This window comes from Bubalus bubalis, chromosome 4 (assembly GCF_019923935.1).
Source record: "Bubalus bubalis isolate 160015118507 breed Murrah chromosome 4, NDDB_SH_1, whole genome shotgun sequence".
NCBI lineage: Eukaryota > Metazoa > Chordata > Mammalia > Artiodactyla > Bovidae > Bubalus > Bubalus bubalis.
Genome location: NC_059160.1, coordinates 113,691,355 through 113,713,588, shown reverse-complemented (window position 1 = coordinate 113,713,588; position 22,234 = coordinate 113,691,355). Strand labels below are relative to the sequence as shown.

Genomic DNA, 22,234 nt, shown 5'->3' with positions numbered 1-22,234 from the left:
TCAAGCTGGAGTTTTATTTAAAATGTAAAAGAAATAGTTCTTGAAATACTGATGAATAAAGCGAAAAGATACAGTGCTCTCTTCCTACTAGTCAGCCAGCCTATCCAAGTACAGGGCAACATACAGTACTTCAGTACTGCAGAATTTCACAGTAGTTTAGTGTTAGATTATCTGTGCCTAGATTATGTAGAGATTCTCAGTGTGTGATCTTGCTCGGTTCTGGGTTTGCACCTCTACTGAGCATGAACAAGGGCCCCTGCTCCTTGGCCGTAGCCAAATCCCTTGGGCCCAAAGTTCTTCGCGTAGCATCCTACAAAAAGAAAAGGGAAGAATTAGTGCAAGTCCATTAAGCTTTGCTGCTGCTGCTGCTAAGTTGCTTCAGTCGTGTCCGACTGTGTGACTCAGGCAAGAACACTGGAGTGGAGAATCCGAGGGACAAGGGAGCCTGGTGGGCTGTCGTCTCTGCTTTGCTAGCACTGCTTAAGACCCATGTATCAACAAACCTCCGTAAATTATAAAAACCTGCTGGCTATGCCTTACAGTTAACTATCTTAAAGCTGCAAATTTAAGTCTGAGTGTTCTATTCGCTAGGATTCAGCTCATAGTCCCAACTGAGTTGCAAGTTGGGACCAGACTAGTTATATATTTGTCTATTATTCATATGTTTTGCTTAAAACATTTAAGTTGAAAGAAGACTGCTGTTTATGTAGAGGTGTTTTTAATGCCCGGGAACTTAACTTACTGTGTCCTCAAGAATGTTCTGTGGTTTTCTGTTCTCTGTAAGCATCCCTAGATCTTTTCAAATTCCCAGTGGCACTATGCCCCACCTTTTCCCCATTTTTAGAGTATTTTCCCCCCTGCTGGTGACATTTCCTTCACTAATAGCCAGTATAGGATATTCATATGGACAGCAATAACTGAAGTTAAATTATACCTTTACAATAGATTTCACCTTCCTTCTCAGTCAGAGTTGTTGACTCAAGACTCTTCCCGCACTTAGCACATCGGAAACAGTTTTTGTGCCAGGGCTGGAAGAGAAGAATGAGTTAAGTTTAGATGCTGGAAGATCAACCCCACATGGGCTCCTGACTGCTGTGGGTGAGCCCCAACCAGGCTAATACTAGACTCTCCACGTGCTCGGCTGCCTGCAGAGGTGCTCAGTTCAAACTTCATCCACAGAAGACACGGAGCGGGAGCTATGCCTCAGAAAGGCCATTTCCCTAAAAGCTGTCCGAAGGCTGGCTGCAGGCGCAGTGGGCTCCCTGTAAAGACCACCTCCTCCGTGGCTGAGAACACTGCAGCTTAAAGAGGACATGTGCTCCAGCAACTCTTCTAAACTGCATTAGCATCAGGTGCCCTGATGCTTCCTTTCTTGTTTTTTCCCTTTCACCACACTGAAAAACCTATGCAGTCCAGGTTTGTTAAAAGTCTTGCTTTATTCGTTAACACCTTCATAAGTGCCCCCCCATAAAAACAAGTTTCTGTTAAACATAGATGTGATCTGTCAAACAAGGGGATCATTTCAAAAAACTAATGATTCAGATGGAAATTTGATTAAGAAAAAGTTTAGTTCAAGGCATTTATTTATAAGGCAGAGTACCTGAGTGGGCCTTGAAGGGACCTGGGGGAGAGAGGGAGCAGAGAGCGGGCTTACTGACTCTAGACAGCACCTCACCTTTCCAGCTCCAATGATCTTCTCGGCAGCATATACGGAATCCCCACATCTGGAACACTTCTCAGCACCTCCATATTTCTGAGCAAATTTAGAAGTGTTTGGATTTGTTGTCGGCCTGTGAGGTTGAACACTTGTGGAAGGGGGAAGAAAGGAACTAGGTAAGATTTCCCAAAAGGCTCTCAGAAGCCACAAGGCAGACACAACAGAACTCTGGGACGTAACTGCTCTACTGTCCTTGGCTGGAGGCCTCCACAGGCCAGGATAGGGCAAAGAAGAAAGAAATCTCAGGGGCTAGCCAGTTATTATCTTATCTATTTATAGGCTCATTATTGTTACCAAAAGTCAGACAAGGCTCCAGACTTAATCTGTCCCTCTGAGTCTAAACTCATCAGAATTCATGGAATCCTCAGCACTAAACACTTAAGCTACCTACCATAGCATGTATGTGCACCCCACATTCGTATTATTATTGTTCATATAACATTGGAATTAACTAGCTTCTTCACAAAAAATAGAAAAAATCAGTGGTAGTTTAAGCAGTCAAGTTTCTGCATATAGGCAGAATTATGAAAATTAAGTATGTTTTATGGATTATTTAATTCCCCAATATATTGGGGGAAAGTATAAATAGCAGATAAGACAATAGTTAGCATTCAGCAAAGGGTAGCTAAGTGTCAGTTTTTCCACCTAGGAAAACAATCTTGTCCTAGATAATATTTTATTAAGTAACTTACATATATATTTTAAATGAAATGTTTATTGAGAAATACCGCCTTTTCATAAGACAGTTTATTCAAACTTTACATGTATTGTTAATATCTTCATCTCCAAGTTTCCTACATTTCCACCTACCTAAATTGTTTCATCGGAGAAGGCAATGGCACCCCACTCCAGTACTCTTGCCTGGAAAATCCCATGGATGGAGGAGCCTGGTAGGCTGCAGTCCATGGGGTTGCTAAGAGTCGGACACGACTGAGCGACTTCACTTTCACTTTTCACTTTCATGCATTGGAGAAGGAAATGGCAACCCACTCCAGGGTTCTTGCCTGGAGAATCTCAGGGACGGGGGAGCCTGGTGGGCTGCCTATGGGGTAGCACAGAGTTGGACACGACTGAAGCGACTTAGCAGCAGCAGCAGCAAATTGTTTCATGCACAGAATTTCTTGAATCATGTTTGATGTGGCCACTGGAAATTTTATTCTAAGCAACAAATAACCAATTCACAGTACTAATTCACAGGATTGAACTGTCTGTAAATGGGCATATTTTTAAAACTCCACCACCCACTGTGTGTGTGTGTGTATGTGTATGTGTGTGTGTGTGTGTGTGTGTGTGTATATATATATATATATATATATAGTCAGCCCTCTTTATCCACAAGTTGTGCATCCTCAGACTGATCCAACCCAGGAAGTTCCAAAAAGTAAAAGCTGAATTTACTACATACCAGCAACTATTTACATAGCACTTACATTGTAACAGGCCTTAGGCGGCATCTAGAGGTGACTTAAAAGTGCCTGGGAGGATGTGTGTAGGTGACATGCAAATACTACACCATTTTGTGTAAAATCTGAGCGTTCTTGGGTTTTGGAATCTGCAAGGGTGCTGGAACCAATCCCCTGCAGATACCAAAGGACACCCCCACCTACTTTGTGATGCTATTCACAATATCCAACACTTGTAGTTACGGCTTCTCCAAGAAAAATTTCCAGATCTGCTAGTCCTCCTGAGAAGAGCTTGACATGGATTATCTTCCACCTTCCTTCCAACAACCTTGGAAGGGAAAGTCGCTTAGTCATGTCTGATTCTTTGCAACCCCATGGACCTCTCTCTGTCCATGGGATTCTCCAGGCAAGAATACTGGACTGGGTTGCCATGGTCATGCAACCCACCTCTGTCCATGGGATTCTCCAGGCAAGAATACTGGACTGGGTTGCCATGCCCTCTCATCTTCTTGACTCAGGGATCAAACCTGGGTCTCCCACATTGCATGCAGTTTTGGCTTCTTTTACCATCTGAGTCACCAGGGAACTAACAACCTCAGAAGGTATGGTTAATTGTTACCTTGAATGTCAAATGAGGAAACATGGGCTTATGTGTTGAATAACCTGCTGAAGGGCTAGAGTATTAGTAAATTGGTGAGCCTGAACTAAAAAAATCCAGGTCTGCCCAATGAAGATGTCCCTGCCCCGAGTGCTGCCTCGTCAAGAAATTCTCCCGGAGCTGTGTGTGCCCCACACCTGTTGCTCTGACCATGTGGGACCTTCCAGACCACAGGTGCTCCCAGAGTGCAGTCACTGAGAGAGGCTTCCAGAAAAGGAAAGCCTACACCTGGTCCTGCTGGATGCGTGGCACAGGGCCAGGCTAACACAGGGAAGAGGGGAGGGCACAGATAACACAGGCCAGCTTGGAACATTGGCCAGTTACTGGAGGATGTGGGAAGAGCAGACACAGAGGAGGGGCCGCTGGTCCTTGTGGCTTTACCACTATGGCCACAGTCACTGACTCACTTTGGGGTCATGGATGAGCTCTGTTTAGGGGGAAGCTGGACAGATCTGTGCTTGAAATAAAATCTTGGGGAACAAGAATGGATTTTAACAAGTTGGAAAAGAGCAGAACAAGAACAGTGAACGTTAACGAAGTCAGAGGTAAGCTGGCCTTCCTGCAGGTGACAGCATGCAGCAGTGAATGAGTCAGTCCTGGTACAGCTGACGCCCAGCAAGGCACCATGGCTCAGAGAGCAGAAGAAACGAGAGACAGGTGGGCTTCGATGCAGAAAGGAGCACAGGTTTGGGGCCAAGAGGACAAATGTTCAAATCCTGGCTCTGCTACTTATCTGTGTGAACTGAGCCTTGGTGCCCTGTCTATAAAACAGGGGCAAAGTATGTAAACTCAGAGTTACTATGAAGATTATACAGAATGAACATACATGTCCAGCAGACATTATTTCAGGCATACCATAATGCCTTGTGCTTACGATTATAAGCTTTGGAGTTACACTGTTCCGGGCTCTGCGGTTAACTAGCAATGTGACTTTAGGCAAATCACTTAATTCTGTCTTACTTTGTTCCTGAGTAAGATGGGAAGCCCTACTTTATAGGACTGTGAGAAGTATATGAGTTACCATATATTATTGCATGGTGTCCAGTCTAGAGTAAGGGCACAATTAATGGCCTTGTCCAAGGGAAAGGCCATCTCACAGGATTATTATACCACTTTTGGCTTCTTCAGTATAAAAGTGGATGTGAAAAATACGAAGTTCAAATGAGAGAATTATTGGGTCAACAATAGGAATAAGTTTCATGTGAAGAAATTAGTCTCAACATGAATCACTAAAATTTAGCAGATTTATTAGCACTTGGCTTACTTGGGTACTGACACCTTTAATAGCAACTCATCTCATAGAATCAAACACAGGAAATAATTTCCAGTTTTAAGTAAGCTAAAGAAAAGTCATTTCTTGGTGAGGAAACGTTCTGGCATGGAGGGAGTGACCGAGCAATTGTCGCCGACGGTGTAACTGCACGGGAGAAACGCATCTCCTGATTCCAACACTACATTTGACATCTTTGAAGCGCTGTGAAAGTAGCACTTGCTTTTGAGAATATGACTCCTTGATACAGCTCAGAATGCTATAAACCAGGACTGCACATCACTAGAATAATTAGAATTAATAAGAACTTTGCCAGGTCCAAAACTGTCCATTATTTCAAGTTTAAAGAACAGCAGTAAATCTGAGTCATTGTCTTTGATTATTTCAAGCTAAAAACCTGGAAACTCCCAGGTTCCGCTGCTCATCAAGCCACATGAATGGCCACTCCTCTTCCCTGCCGGTCAGAGACCTGACTCACCTCTCGGGCTTGATGCCCAGCCTCTCGCCCCGGTCCATGTTGAGTGTGCCTGCGCCCTGGCCGTACCCGTAGCCTTTTGGCCCGTACTTCTTTCCGTAGCAGGATTTGCAGTAGATTTCCTCATCATGAATTGCCACTGTTGTACTATCTAAATTCTTCCTGCAAACCACTGAGGGGGAAAAAGTTAGATTTAAAAAATGAGCCAAAAATGACTTTTTCCTTCGAACAATGATAGCGCTGACACAAAACTTAGCAAAGGGAAAGGCACAGGCTCTCATTCCTGCTTTATTCTCTGCTTCCCAAAAGCCACCCGACGGCTCTGGACTGCCCAGTTATCTGTGAGAACGATCTGCCTTCCTCCACCTATATGATGGTTTGCATTAGAAATACATTAGAATGTTAACATCCTGAAGCCTCAAACTGTGGTAGGATCTGCCTCCCAGGCAGGAGGGAGAGAGGTTTCAGAGGTGACTGTGATTCGTGCACAAAAGCGCCAGAGCTAGCGCTTGGTGCCCAGGCCTTTGCTCCTAGCCCTCAACACTCAGTCTTTTCATCCCCTTCATCCAAGTATTGTTAAAGAACAAAAGGGCAGGAGTGCCTTGACAGGGGGCAGGGGCTGCCTCTGCAGCTCCTCCTCCCCCAAAAGCACCTCCTGGGATGAAAACAGTTTTAAATCCAGAATTCTAGTTTTCATCACTAGTCTGGAAGGGAAAAAACAGTCTTCTCGCATCTCATCACCAGCTTCTCCAGCAGTGATAAGTAACGTCTGAAAATCGTCAAGTGGTTTCAAGTCTGATTTCAAGTGGTTTCAAGTCTCCCTTCAGTCCCAAAGGGGAACACATTCTTTCTTGATGGATTTCTTACCACAAGACATTTCCACGTATCCCACTTCATAAAACTGCCAAATGTCATCAAGTTTTATCCAGACATTATTTCACTTTCTAAAACTGCAATTAAGCTGGAGAAAAAAACAAACTGTGAGAAAGCTCACGGGTAGCACAGCTGGGCAGCAGGAAAGCCTGCCCTAGTGCGATAGAGGAGGGGATCCCCCGCTTTTAAAGGAGAGATGGAAAGAGGAGAGACAGAGGGGCAGGGAGACGTGGCCAGCTGGCTGCTTCAGGGCAGAGCTGGATGGTGAAGTTTCTGTTTTCTTAGACTGAAGTCTTCTCTGGTAGAACAGAATGCCATCAGCACCTTTGAACCTTGATGCTGAGGCTCAAGTACTGACATACATATGTCTGCCTAAAGACAGAGTGAACCTAAAATTGTACACTGCTGAAGAACAAACACCCTTCACAGAATACACAGAAAAAACTGTTTAAACACGTATCTATGAACCAGAACAAGTTTAAATATATGAAATTTTTACTACAGAACCAGCCCCTCCCCCTAAGGCCTCCTCTGCATTCTATGCAGTAAAACTCTAGGTCTACAAACTACTCTAAATTATTTCCTTAAAAGGCTTTAGTCAGCAGAGGCAAATATTAGGAAAGTAATAAAAATGACCAGTAATGACCTTGACATTTAATAAACACTGGCTTGATTATGGTGGAGACATCATGGCTTAACCTAGAGGAAACTAAAAACAATTTTTCAAGTATTTGCATTTCCTCTTTGTTCTTATACTCTCTTGGTACAAAGCTGTGGAAAAATTAGATTCCTTTAAAAGAAAATTAACTTCTAAGAGAAGAAATGGTTAAACCAAATCTGAGACGTGCTAGCTGCTATGGAGGAGTACAGAACAAACACTCATATGCTGTGTTTGTATTCTTTGTAGCTGCAACTCTCTCATCTGTCTCTGACCGCCTGCAAAGCAGTTGCTGTATAAAAAGGTCCAGATGCCTTCAGTGTTGGTGCCTAGAAGGAAAAGGATGACTAAAATTTGTGAGGGAAATTCTTTCTGATTATTCCTTAGTGTAACTAATTTTTTTAAAAAACATACAGAACTCCTAACAGTAGTTTTCACTGCACGGTACTCTAGAGATGGCAGATAAGCTGCACGGATGGGAGGGTTCCTCATGTGACAAATCCTTCATTAAAGAAAATGTCATTTGAATCAAGCTGATTAACGTTGAGTTTTCTGAAGCAGCTACTCTCCCGTTTTAAGACTGAAGACTTGGTGGTCCTCAGAAGGAGTCTGCAGCGTGGCGGGTGGGGGGCTTCTCTCCTATCCTCCTTCTCTCCTTATCAGGTACTGCTCTCCATGGAGCAGTCGGGCATGTGCTGTTTCTTGGGCTACTTCCTGTCTCCATCAGACACTCTGCTCATTCTCCATCCAGAAACAACAGGAATTCCCCACAAATTCGATGGTATTCTCATTTCCTTAGTTCCTTTCCCTCAAATTTAGGACATCAATAACGAGAGAACTGTATATATTCACTATCAGAGAAGTCAGGATCTGAGCTTCTAGACATGTGAATTTCAACAACTGACATGCTGAGAAACCCGCCAGTAGGTTTCAAAGAGGAGGAGCTCGGCCAGGACAAGAAAGCCAGAGCGGACAGGGAGTGAGCCGTTCATCCGGGGATCGGAGCCAAGCCCCGGGGATGCGCCAGGGATTGTGCTGGGCACCAAACCACAGACACCCGCGCGCTCTGGGTGCAGCAGGGGAAACAGACGTGACAACCGATAACGTGCATGGGAGCCGAGTGGAGGGGAAGTGCCGTGGGGACGCAGGCTGAGTGTCTGGCTCGCCGTCCTTGTGGGAGGCTGGGCACATGCGCTGTCCAGGAGGACAGACAGGCAGAACCAGACACTGCTGGTGTCAGCTTTGTTAACAGAAGCAGCCTCTTCCTGAAGTAGGTGAACGGAAGCTCCCACACCGAGTCCAAGCTCAGAGAGACTCACTGCACAGGAAGCAGCAGCGGTGGAAGCTCCGGCCGTCACACTGCACCTCCTCGGCGTGGTACACGGTCCTCCCACAGGCCCCGCACTTGTTGCCACCTCCCCAGACAGGCATCCTGCGGAAGAGAGCATCGTTAGGACGGGCCCCTACCCGACGAGATGCCGCACAGGTTCCCCGGAGGGCTGTTTAGATCTGGGGGACAGCGTTCATTTCTCTATAACCTGCCCCGTCCACATCTTTCAAAGACGGGCGGGTCCTCCACATAACCTCATCTTGCCTCCCAAATTATAGCTCTTTCACTAGGAAACGGGGTTGTCACAAACAGGTTTTTTTTCCTGCTACAGGACAAAGGACAATATAACAGTGCAGGTCACTAGGCACAAAACAAACCACCGCCCGCATCCACAGGCTTTAAGAAAGCAGTGTGGGGAGCGGAAAGGCAAACACCGCCACCAGCGCAGCCAGCTGTAATGAACTGTTTGAAAACTCAGCTGAAGGGCAGAGCTTTTTGTTACATGTTTACTTCATTGTCACACTGCCAAACTCTTAACCATTTAATATACACAAACTATGACACACTTTCTAGGGAGGAAGCAAGTGCTGAATGGCCCGGCAACATTAAGTTGTGTATCTTCTATAAAGTTACGTTGTTTATCTGACTAGCACAACTGCATGGGTGGAGCCTGGCTGTAACCACAACAGACCTCCATCCAGATGGCGACCATATAAGCTTCTGTGCTTCACTAATCCCAGTGTCCTCTGGTCCAGCCAACAGCTGGCTGTCCCTCTCTGATGGGCCTGTCCGTCCATACAAAATATGTTGCCCAGTCCCCTTCCTGGTGAAGTGAATTGCTTGTTGAGTGTGTCAGAAAAACCTCGTAAGTAGTGTGGCCTGATGGGGCTTCCCAGGCAACTCGGTGGTAAAGAATCCACCTGCCAAAGCAAGAGACTCTGGAGACCTGGGTTCCATCCCTGGGTCAGGAAGATCCCCTGCAGGAGGAAATGGTAACCAACTCCAGTGTTCTTGCCTGGGCAGTCCCATGGACAGAGGAGCCTGGCAGCGTCGCACAGAGTCAGACACGACTGAGCAACTGAGCACACATGCAGTGTGACTTGTGAGGTGGAAGAGCAGCTGGAAGCTGAAATCCTTGGCTGTCCTGCTATGATGTAGGGCAGCGTGTTCTCATCTCTCTCTCAATGAGTTGGTCTACTTGGACCCAGTTTAAAATGCCTAGTTCTGAATGGCCAACCTGCTTGACTGCCTTTGCCAGTTACAGTTGTCCTGTAAAGACAGCATGTTATGTCAGCCCTGCAGTACCTACAACACAGTATCTAAAAACACAGTACCAGAATCCCTTTGGCTTCCACCGTCATTTCCAGACTTCCCTTCAGTCAGTGGCGTTTGCAGCCCTTGTCTGTTGCGTCCCCTTGGATGAGCGGCTAGCCTCTGTAGGAAGTGTTCATAGCTGGCTAAGAAAGCTGGGATGTCCTGACTAACTCAAATCTGGCTAGAAAAAGAAGGGACAGGGACAGCCTCTTAAGCAAAACGCTGAAGAATCTTCAGTCTTAAGATTAAAAAGGAGAGTGGAGAAAATTCCCATCCCGCTTACCATCCTACACCGTTTAGACCATCCAGAACGCAAGGCTTCCTGAACACTGAGGTGAGGTCTTTCTACAAGAAAGCCTGACAGAATTAATCACCGTCTTGGGTACCCTGCTGGTACCCAGCCTTCTCTGGCCCCTCTTCTGAGAATACTTTCCCCAGATTCTCTCCAGGGAAGCAGCCATCTCTTTCTTGGCACATGTGGTTTAAGAGACTTACTAAATGCAGTTTCCTGGAGACGGTGCTTGCTACCAATTCAAGACAACATGCAGGTAAGCGATTAGAAACCTTTCCCCAGTTTTATGCCACAACGATCAAGAGCATAACCAGTGGACTCATCTTGTCGGACAGAGGACAGTCAGTCTCTATTTGGAATTAAAGAGAACAGTCCTTTACCACAGACGGTTTGAGAAGCACTGGGTTAGAGGGGTTTGACTCTACCCTCCACTCCAGGGTTGGACATGCGACTCGTTACACCGGTCGGATCACTGCATCCCCCGTGGTGACTGGTTTAGGACCAGGCACAGGACCCCAGGCCAGTTCAATGGAAGTGAAACCTGGCCTTTGGTTTACAACTAACTGGGCAAATGCAGGAGGGGCGTTGCTGTCTGCAAGAAAACTTATGAAGCCAGCATAGAGGAAAACAGAGAAACTAGATGCTTTACAGCTTCACCTCGTTGTATCCCATGCTCTTCAGTTATATGAGCCAATAAATTCCCTTTGGGAGATAGAGCCCCTGGTCCCAGAAATAACAGCAGCAACACACAAAGAGACACACCAAAGCCTGACTGATGGGACCAGTTATCACTGTACTGTTGGCCTGAACTTGCAGAAAGCCTATTTGCCTTGTTCAGACAGGAAGAGATTAATTCCTGGGGTCCACACGTTACCAGGCTCCTGTGAAGGCATCGTATAGGGTCGATACCCAGCACCAATAGGATATATCTGCATGCTGTCCTTTAGTAGTTGCATAAATTCTCATTCCCATCCCTGCAGACAGACGCTCCGTTGTTTAAATCCACAGTGAAACCTGAGCCCGACTGCAGAACTTGACACAGAGCTTGGCTCCAACAGCCCGCCCTGGCTTGAGCTTGGAGCTGAGTTAATCTTGCCCCATGGCTCCAAAGTTACCTGTGTTCTGGAATGCTCACAGATACAACAGACATCTGCTGGAAGTAACCCCATGATTCTGAGGTATCCAAACACCAAAGCCAGACTTGTAGGTAATGATGCTGTAGTGACTTAAAATCGGATCCCAAACATCAACAGCCTAGCTGGCTTTTAAAATACATTATCGGCAAGGCCCTTCTCATCACATTCGCAAGTGTCATGGTACCGCCAACCTGTATCATATTTACTTTGGAGCAATCACCTGTCAGGAGCCAGACTTCTATCAAGACTAACACTGTCCTGGGTTTTCTTTCAACAGCATCTAAAAATACATCAAAACTAACTCGCCACGCTGTGTTTCTCTCTGCTGTAGACCAACTCGGGACTTTTAAAAAAGGAAAAATATTCTCCCTTTTCTTATGCAATTCAGGGTTACTTAAATTCACTTCTTGTAAGTCAAGTCCGATTCCTACTGTACACACCATGCCAGTCAAAGGTAAGTAGTCATCTTTTGGGGAAATACCTATCCAATAGCGATTCAGGGGGTGGGGACCACAGTTCTGTCTTCCCTCCACATCATTTACCAGAGTACTTGGCATATGTTAAAATACTTAATTTCTATTGTTTTAAAAGAATCCTTCCGTTTTCAATTTGTACACTTCCCGATTCGATCTTATGAAGACAGCGGTAGCACTGCCCTACTTTTCTCCGTCACATTCTTGGATTCTCAGCACAATTTCCAAATCATTAACTTTTTAAAAATTGCACTCAGCTTAAAGGCTTTGCTCAGGGTTTCTGAATAATGCTCCCCGTGGGCCAGGCTAATAGGGCATCCTCAGAGAGAGCCAGCTGGATTTATGTTTATTGGTTAAGCTGGATAGTGGGTAGCTGGGTGTTTCTTATGTTATTCTCTGTTTCGTACATCTGAAATATTTTGTAATGGAAGGAAAGAAGGAGGGAAAAGAAGGAAGGGAGAGATGAAGGAAAACATTGATTTAGACAGACCTGGGTTAATTTCACTATTATAATAGTTGTGCAATCTTTGGCTTTCTTATCTGCAAAAGAAGGGGGGAAGGTAACCCTCTCTACCTCACAGAGATATTGTGAAGATAAAAAACAAATACATACATTTTTTTATTGGCAGATATCCAGTAACTGGCAGCTTGAGGATTGGGGAGCATCTCATACTGTCCACCCTGCCAGTAGTCTTCCTAGAGGAAACCCCCTGACCAGGACCCATAGGACACAGCTCAGAGCAACAGCCAGTAAAGAAAAAAGTCACCTGATCAGTCACTCATAAACCTTCTTCTGGGACGTTCCAATGCACCACAAGTAAATGGCAGTTGGCACTCGTGGGGACTATGAAGTTTGAATTTATACCTTTTGGGTGTACCCCTCTGCACATTTGCTAAATTTGGCAGAGGGAATGGGACCATCTTCCATTTCTGTCACTCTTGGCACTGCTATGCCTATATTAAAACACACACAAACGCAAAGCTTCATTTTTCCTACAAGCTCCCGGCTGCACTGCTCCACAACAGCTGACATTAATCACAGCAGACTGGATTTGCACTGAGCAGTCTGCATGCCTTTCCCTGATCCTGTGCATTAATTTACAGAATGGTAAGAAAATCCCACGTTACACACACCTTGCAAAAGAGGCCACACTGGGGCTGATTCCGGTTTTTCATCTTGTTCTTTGGTTCTCATTACCGGAAAGAGTTCCAGCACTAGGATTTATCCACTGTGCTGGATGAAAAAAACTTGATTTTCATCCAAACACCTATGTGCAGTTTCTCTTTGCTGCTTCTCGCTAGTCTAAAGGCACCACACCCAGAACCCATAAGACTTAGCCCAAGAAGAAACTTACTGTCTAAATCTGAGTCACCTTGTGGTAAAGTTAGCTCATTCTCTAGATACCCAGTGGCCAGAGGCATCATTCTCCCCACCTGTGCTGCACTAACTGCCTTATTTTAGGATCTGAATGACTCAAACCCATGAATTTCAAGTCTCCATGTCACCACTTGCAATTTAAGTTAATTGCTCTGATGCCGAGTGAATTGTTCATAAACCTAGATTCTAAATGCTTCCAGAAGATCTGCCATTTTACGACTACATGCAGGTCTTTGTTATTATACTAGAATCTTTGTTATCATACTATAATAACTTCCCAAGAGGACAATCTACTATAAACCAGTTTCATTTTGAACCACATCCAGACAGGGTCATTTGTTAAAGAATATGTAACTGTCCCCAAACACAGTGGTTTTTAAAGAGGCCAGAGTTTGGGAGCTGTAAATAATTGGAAATTAAGCTTCACGAGCATTCATGTATGAATGCCCATTCTAAAATTTTCTTCTTCGACCCAAACTACCTTCTTATTAGTCTACATCCCTTATCTGAGTGAGACTGCATCTGACTGATGGGCTCCGTGTTCCACTGGGCTCCTTCTACCAAGGCCAGATCCTCAAGCTGGGCTTCAGGAGAACTCAGCCTCAGGGTGAACTAAGAAAATGGATTTAGGAGTCAACAGTCTCACTTCCCTCATGTGCAAAAGGAGGATAGCAGTGCCTTTCATATAGAGTTGTTAAGAGAATCAGATGAGAAAATGTCCTTCTAGTCAGCATCTAATCACTGGTAGCCTTTACCATCGGTATTTAGTCATGTTCAGTCTTTGTTATCAATACTCATCTCCTACCCATCTCAGAGCCCATCCATTCCTTCATTATACACCTAATCCCTCTAAAACATCAGGAAAACTGACTTCCCTCCCTCATCCAGTTAACTCCTGACTTCATTTCTGAATCTCGAGTAATTCTTGCAGCACAGGAGCAGCTGATCAAGACTAACGCTGCACTGTTTATGCAGCTCTCCTGCAGACCTATTAACTCAGCATCTTACAAGCTGTATCCTGGGTCGGGAGCAAAAGATAAAAGGGTAAAGGAAGAGTGCCAGTTTCTCAGGGAGTTCTACTTTGGTGGTAGAGGTATATAAACAAGTAACAGCAAAATAATATAACCCAAAGCCCAGACGCACGCAGAAGGGGTTTGGGAAGTCTACTGATAGAGGGATGCCAGGATAGTTTCATCTTGTTCACTGATACAGGTTCCTGCAACTATGTTGAAAAAAGATTCCAGAGATCAGTAAAGGTTCTGAATTCAAGATTATTATTTTATGTCTGCCATAGAAATTGCAGTGCACATGCCGCCTCTACGTCATTCCTGGAGGAAGAGAAAGTGTGGGACTCGGAATCAGACACTTGTAAGCTTGAAAGTTGGTGATCAGCTCTGCTATCTTAACCAAGTTCTTGATCCCCTGAGCCTCTATGTCTTCAGCTACAACTTGGAAATGGATGAGCAGTCTCTCATAGGACGACTGTTAAGGATTTAATGAGATATTAAACATAGGCCTCCTTTTCCTTCAGGAGCACCAGTGGGCCTGAAATATGGTTACCAAATGTTCCGGGGTTAAGTGACTTGCTCAGATCAGTGACCTGCAAAGATGCAAATCTAGGTTCAACCACTCATGTCTGACTCTAGAACCACAAGCTGTCCCCCAAACTCTAATATCTGATTTAAGGGTGGAGAACATTCAGATCACTGGAGCGTGAACTGTAACTTACACCCAGGGATGCCTGCCTTTCTGCCCAGTGTCTTCATCCAGCCAACTGGCAGTTAAGTGTCCTCTCTGCTAATCTCACACCCAAACGGCTGCTCTCAGCCAGAAAGCACTCTGCTGCTGCTAAGTCGCTTCAGTCTACCACTCCTCAATGCTCTCCCAAGTCCATCCTCCTCCTGAGGGAAACCTCCCTTCTGTCTAACAAGCACTCCTGTGTTCACCTCACCCTCACCATTCATTACTACTTCTACATCTTGTCGCCACTCATGTCTTCAACTCGGAGGACAGCAAAATCCTTGACACAGATTTGAAGACTAGCTGCCAAATCACCCATTAGAATACAACTTCGCTCTCAGCTCGGTCACTCTGACCTCCGTCTGCCAGACCTCCATCTGTCCAGAATCTGTGCAAACGACAAGACATTTAATTACCCAGACAATTTAATGTTTGTGTGGTTTTTACATACAGTCAGACTGAGACTGATCTGCCAAGACTACTTTTTATTTGCCAAAAGATATTCGGTTGGTTATCTGATCTGCTCATTTAAAAAATGGAGATACTGCTTATTTATATCATAAGGCAGTTTTGAGATTGGACGATATTTGTAAAGCACTTAGAATAATGTCTGCCATGTGATAAGTAACAATAATTAGAAATAGTTATGTAAAGGTTGGGGCTTCCCAGGTGGTAAAGAACCCGCCTGCCAGTGCAGAAGATGCAGGAAACACGGGTTCAGTCCCTGGGTGGGGAAGATTCCCTGGAAAAGGGAATGGCTACCCACTCCTGTATTCTGGCCTGGAAAATTCCATGGACAGAGGAGTCTAGTGGGCTACAGTCCATGGAGTTACAAGGAGTTGTGGACGCGACTAAGAAAAATCAATCAAATGTAAAGCTTACTATACTTATGTTAAGTAGTTTACTCATATTAATTTACTTAATCCTCATAACAGCTGATTATCATTATCATTATCCTCATTGTATGAGTGGGAAAGCTGAGGTATAGATTATTAAGTGGCTCATAACTGTGAAACCAAAAATTACCAATTCAAGTTAAAAATACCAATGAAATTCAAATAGACTGTATTGAGTTTATTTGACTGATGTTTCACCAAAAGTAAACCACTGCTAGCAACACAGAACAGTAGTGACTGACATGGGCCTATCAGCACAAGTTCTTTTTTTTTTTTAGATTATTTTTATTAAAAAAAATTTTTTTTATTGGAGTATACTTGGTTTATTATGTTGTATTACTTTCTGCTGTAGAACAAAGTGAATTAGTCATAGATGTATATAGACAGATGTATCTCCTCCCCCACGCACCTCTCTAGGTCATCACAGAGCACCCAGCTGAGCTCCCTGTGCTCTAGCGCAGCTTCCCACTAGCTGTTTGATACGTGGCAATGTATATATGTCAATGCTACACTCTCAACAAGTTCTTTTAAATTGGGTGTTTTCTGTCCTGCTGTGGGAGGGGTGAGGATTTGATTCTGTTTTTCTCTTCTGGAAAAGAAGCCACGATGAAACCGTACTGGGAAGACATCCGGCCGAAACGTCTTCAGCGCTATGTGTCGTCGTCTTGTTAGTCAAGGACTATTAGTAGTAGTGTTGGCACAATGAGATGAGCAACAAAGGAACCTGATGTCCCTTGCGAATGGCTTACAATACACATCTTTTGGTTCTTCCTCCAAGACTTACATTAAAATGTTCAACAATCAGAACTTGTGCCTGGCTCCTCCACAATCCATTGTGAGAAAACTCCCCTAAGTCAAGGTTCTTAACCTGAGGTCCACAGAGTCCCTGAAATTCTGGGGATTGGTGAACTTAGTACCATGTACTTTATGTACTTAAAAAGTTTAAGAAGGGGTCCAGAGGCTTCCCTAGACTGCCAAACTGTTCCAAGACACAAAGAAGTTAGGTAGTACCATCTTGAGTAATCGAGACCCCAGGTGCAGGGAACCCCATCCAAGAGAACACAAGGGATGCCAGGCAATACCAGCCCAGGAAATGACACAGTTGAGGAAACCTGCAAAAGAGAAGAAAGCTGGCCTCCAAGCAAGGCCCAGGCAATCCTGTCCAAGTCAGCACTCTCCCAGAGGAGGCTTTCGCTGATAGCCATGTACCCCTGTGTTCAACGAAGTACAGAATGGTACAAGGAACAGCATGCCTTCCAAGAACCCCTGCAAGGTAAGTGCTACTACATTCATTTTATAAGATGAAGTAACAGACCCAAGAGTAAACTAACTTGCCTAAGGTCATCAAAGCAGTGGGTGCTGAAGCTGGGATGTGCATTTGGGCCCAACTGGTCAGTCCTGTCCTTCTCACCATGCTATGCCTCCTCTCCCGCAGTGGGCGTGCTCACCCTGTTCATCTGATTTCCCTGATTTTTGACAGAGAAGAAAAATTAGAGGCCCAGATCTCCACGTTCAGTGGCACTGAGGTTTCTCAAGCTCTTCCTTGATTACTGCCAACTTTACTCTCTGCCATCATTCTTGCTGTTTTAATGTAAAATAGAGTTTCCTCAAAATCCAAGTGAGTTGGCGGTTTCATCAGGACAGACCTCCAAAGAGTATGGCTTTCAGCTCAGGATTTGGCACATACCAGTATCAATCAGTATTTGTGAATACATTTAGAGGAATCCATTAAAAAATTCAAGATAGAAACTGTAGCTCCAAGCTGCTAATACTTACGTGGCTTGAGTCCAATTAAATCTTTGTTCTCTATAATTGCAATCTTACTCAAACTTTCATTCATTCATTCAGCTAACCAGTACTGGTTCTGGTCCAACAGTGTTTAAGATACCCAAGCAAAGTTCTGTGAATTTCAAAGACTCGTGAGATGCAGACCCTGTCTCTACCTAACTTCACTCTGAAAGAGAAAAGGAAACTAGAATTCAGAGTAGAAAGAACCTTGAGAAATACTGGTAAAGTATCAGAGGAAATCAGTTTTAAAGGGCAATGACCAATGAGATAGTGGGGGGAGATCACAGAGGACTTAGTAAAATTTGTTCTAGTTTGGTATGCAGTTTTAAAGTATGTCTTAAATACATACAGTTTTAAAGTATGGCAGTCTGTCACCTTCTGAGACAGTCTGTGGAGTGTGTTTCTCTCTAAATACTCCACTTCTTACCTAATACTTTCTCAGTGAATTCTTTCTGAGATGAGGCATCAAGAACCTGAGTTTCATTAAGTCCTGAGACTAGTAACTAAGGCCCTCCCACCCTGGTGGAGATGAAATAATGATGTTGACCGCCCTCTCCCCCCCCACCCCCCCACCCCCGCCCCTTGCCCCCAACTTCAATAGACTAAGGCTTGGACTCTGTTGACCTCTGTCCCAATTCTATGCTGAATTCTCCTTTGCTCAAGCCCCCTCATGAATATGCATGTGCCCTTAGCTTAAAACTTCCCCAGTTTTGCTGTTGGGGAGACACTTTTGCTGTTGGAGAGACACTGCTTTAGGAAAGTATTCTCCTTCCTTGCTACAAGTAACAATAAACCTCTCTCTCTCTCTCTCTCTCTCACACACACACACACACACACACACACACACACACAGAGTATGTGAAATTTACCCTTTTAGAATCTATTGCCCAGCTCTTTCCTGAAAATCTGAGTCAAATTATAGCCAACTCTGTGGCTGTCCTATTTGAATTCTTGGCTTTTTTTTATAAGTAGAGCTTTAAAACAGGTTAATTAGAAAAGTTAAGAATTATAGAGGCCATTTTTACTGCCCGAGTTAAAAAATTACCCAAAATAAAAAGTATTTATAAAATGAAAATGAAAAACAAGTCTGGTCTCTGGACCGCGAATAAAGCAGCTTAAACATTTTGAGTAACCATTTAAACAGATACCGTTCTACAAAAGTCCAGGCTGGGAGGTGGGGGTGGGGCAGACGTGGGTGTCTCCTGACTCAGAAAAGCCCCCTCCCCCCTCCCCCCGGGGGCTGCCTACGTGGAGTTTTGGAACCGCGGTTGTGATTTTCAGAACCTGTTGCAGAATTTACAACTAAGCATTCTTGCTTTCCCGGTTTGTACCTGAATTGTAGAAAGTTCCGGAAAAAGCTGGGACAGATTGATATGACGTTTCACCCCTGTTCCTTCAACATTTAAGGTTCGGCGCTCGGTGGGCAGAGGCCACCGAACAACAGGGCTACCAGGAGCTCTGTACCGCAACAGAGGAAGCATTCTGGGTTCAACCGGCTATGGGAGCCCCCTGCTCACCCCCAGGGCTCCGAACCAACCCCTGGGAAGGTCGCCCTCAGCACACAGCACACTCGGGGCACAGGAGACCCCAGGACTCGGATTCCGCCCTCCTCTCCGCGAAGAGAGAATGCGCCACTGGAGGAGCGGGCCCAAGACTACTAAAAGGCAGTTTAGCAGCCACGCGAAACTCTCGACCCTACCTCTCTCTCCCGGAAAAACCGGTATTGTGATAACGCACCATTATTTCTCTGCCCAAGGGACCCGGGATCCGAGAGCAGGTCTCGGGCGGCCGCGGGGACCACGGCAGGTGTGTGGAGGGGGATGGCGTGGATCGGGGCGCAGGAGTGCGGAGGATGAAGGGGGTACCATATGGGGATCGCGATGGTAACATCAGAGGAGATGAGGGGGCGCCCGCAGGGCGGCCTGAGGGTCCTGGGGGGCTGAGGGGGACCCCCATCCCCAGGATCGGCGAAACACCCCCATCGCCTTACTCCGGTTACTCACTCAAATCGGAAGGAGGACCACGCTGAGCGTTCGAGAACAGGTCGCAGAAACCGCGGCGGGAGTCTGGCAACCCAGTGGCGAGCGCGGGTACCTTTTAAAGCCCCCGTGGGCGTGGCCTCTGTGCACCCCGCCCCCACCCCACTGCGCCCCGCCCCGCCGCGCCGGTACCTCTTAAAGCCCAATGGGTGTGGCCTGTGTGCACCACCCCCGCCCCGCCCCGCCCCGCCTCCCCGGGCGGCCTCCGGGGCACGCTGCTAGGACTGGGGGCGTCTGGCGAGAGGGCTGCGCGTGGCGGGTCTCCGGGGTGAGGCCGGAGAGACAAAGGCAGAATCCCGCCTTTTCCTGCTGCTTCCCGCGCGCCCGGTGTCCCCCACCGTACTGGGACCGTTCCCGCCGGTTTCCTCTTCGCCCTAGCCCCTGAAGCCCACGGTTTCCAGAGGCGCTCAGGAGTTGGGAAAGGAGACCGCCTCACCCTGACGCGAGGCCGGACGCCGGGACTGTCCCATCGGGAAACAGCTCTTGCGACGTGCCCTTCCTACCGCGGGCGCCGGTTCTCCTTCAGGACGGAGCACTCCAAGGTCGAGGAGTTTCCAGCAGTAGAAAATCGGCCAGATAGGGGGTTTCCACCACCCCCTCCCTTGCCTTATCCTTATAAGTAAACTCAAAGTGATCAGCTTCCCCAATGGACAAGTATCCTCTGGCCCTATTTCCAGCTTCTGGGAATTCGCGCAGCCTTCCTGTTCTTAAAGAGCAAAATTTCTCATCTAGACTAAATAAATGACGTTACAGAAAACGCCTCATTACCCAAGTGTTTTGCTTTTCCCACCACTGGGGCACGGTTGCACACACTGCTGCGGGGGTCGGGGGGCAAACCCAGCCCGCAAACCCGGGCGCCAAAGGACCCTGCTATGTTGGTGTCAGAAAACCCCAGGGACGGCAGTGACAACTGAGGCGACCTGATACCGGACCTTACAGTCTGCTTTATTGTTTCAGGTGGAAAGAAAAATAAACAATGGCATCTTTACCTTGTTCACAGTTCTAGGCTACTAGAGACCTCTGTGCCAGCAGCGAGGATCCCCGAGAGTTGGTGTTTGGGAAAGTGGAGAACTCCAAGAGGCAGTGACCAAGGCTTTCCCTCAGGTCACAAATGCAATAGCCTCCTCTAATGCAAAGCGTCTCCAACTCCACACTGTAGGCATTTGGGGTTGCATGATTCGTAGCTGTGGGTGCTTGCTACACATTGTAGAATGTCTCCACCGACATGCCAATAACACCCTTCCTTACACACTGTAATAATCAAAAAGTCCCCAGACAGTGGTAAGTGCCCTCCTGGGAAGGGGGCAGAGGGCACTGGTTGAGAACACCACCCTGGTATATATCTGCATGTCAAAGTGGCTTATAGTATTATTATTGTTTTATTTTATGTGCTGGGACCAATCCAGGATAAACCCATTAAAACAGCAGCGTTATTCTCTGTCCACCCAGTACTGTGCAAAAACACATAGTGGTGATTGACATCTCCTGATACTGTCTTGGGAGTCTGGAAGTATTCCTGCCTGCTGTGAGTGTTGCTAAATATGGTCAGCCCCTATTTTCATGACATCATCTAATGTAACAGTGACTTGACTCCTGGGGCCAACATGAAAAATCTGTTTTTCAGATTCTATATACCCTTTAACTCTGCTACTTACAGTATTTAATTTTTCTTGCATTGGTTTATGTCGTGTTTCTAACTGAATGAAGCCATAAGTGAATTTTGATGCCACACTGGTTTTCAGTAAATTGTCCTTTCTCAGTTCTTTTGGGTTCTTTTTGTTACCTCCAGGCCTGAGCTGTTTGCTTTCTGATATGCTCATGTCATCCCTAAACTTGTCAGTTACCTCCTAGCATTTGAAGTTGAGGGCTTCTCTGATAGCTCAGCTGGCAAAGAATCCACCCGCAATGCAGGAGACCTGGGCTCGATGTTGGGAAGCTCCCCTGGAGAAGGGAAAGGCTACCCATTCCAGTATTCTGGCCTGGAGAATTCCACAGACTGAAGTCCATGGGGTCGCAAAGAGTTGGACACAACTGAGTGACTTTCACTTTGCTTCTGACCTTAAAAAGTATTTCTGCTATCTGTCTATGTATTTGTCTGAGTGTATTTTACAGTGAGTTTGGGGATAAGGTGCAACATTTGATTTTTAATCTATATTTGTACTGAACTATCCACATTTAAAAATATTTTATTTCTCTTATATTAAACATTTCCTTAAACTGTTGACTCTTTTCAATATAAATGTTAGGGAATTTTTTCCATTTATTTAGACAGAGTGGCACAAAGGAAATAGTGTGAGCTTCAGAAACAGATGTGGTTTCAACATACAGCTCTGACACCTACTAACCCTGTGAGCTTGACCGAATACTTGTCTTCTCTGTATCTGTTTCTTTACCTGTCAAATGATGATAGTACACACCTTGTAGCATTGTTGGGAGAGTTACATCAGATGATGTATGTAAAATGCCAAGTATCGCATGTGGCACCTGGTGAACACTCAGTAAATGATGATAGTTACGTGAAGCAAGGATATCTTGATGTCCTCTTCTGCCTTCAGAAAGAAATAGAAGCCAGGCTTTGCTGATGGTTCATCTTATGTTGCCCACAAAGGGTTTGGTAGTAAGAAAGTATGAAGTATTTTCCAAAACCATTAAGAGACTGCCAGTAGAAAGTAAATTGTCAGCCTGGGAAAGAGCTAGTGGGAGAAATGTGCCCTCACAGAGAAGAATAGGGCTTTCTTAATTTCCATATGGTCCTGGTCTGCTTGACTCCTTCCACCTTATTATAAGAGGCAAA

General features: G+C 45.6%; 1 protein-coding gene across 1 annotated transcript; it reads right to left on the bottom strand.

Annotated features, from left to right (window-relative positions):
- Positions 1-19,558, bottom strand: CSRP2 (cysteine and glycine rich protein 2). The gene is made up of 6 exons (XM_006073215.4): positions 19,405-19,558; positions 8,374-8,486; positions 5,527-5,695; positions 1,676-1,805; positions 935-1,028; positions 1-310 (listed from the first exon to the last, which is right to left on the bottom strand). The coding sequence occupies exons 2-6, from the start codon at positions 8,483-8,485 to the stop codon at positions 234-236; spliced, it is 582 nt and encodes a 193-aa protein (XP_006073277.3). The 5' UTR covers position 8,486; positions 19,405-19,558; the 3' UTR covers positions 1-233.
- Between the last annotated feature and the right edge of the window lie 2,676 nt (positions 19,559-22,234).

Coding starts and splice junctions, on each gene's coding strand:
- CSRP2 (XM_006073215.4), bottom strand. CDS start 8,485: ATGCCTGTCTGGGGAGGTGGCAACAAGTGCGGGGCCTGTGGGAGGACC. Junction 5,696..8,373: donor CCGCTGCTGCTTCCTGTGCA/GTGAGTCTCTCT, acceptor TTTCCCCCTCAG/TGGTTTGCAGGAAGAATTTA. Junction 311..934: donor AGGTGAAATCTATTGTAAAG/GTATAATTTAAC, acceptor TTCTTTTTGTAG/GATGCTACGCGAAGAACTTT.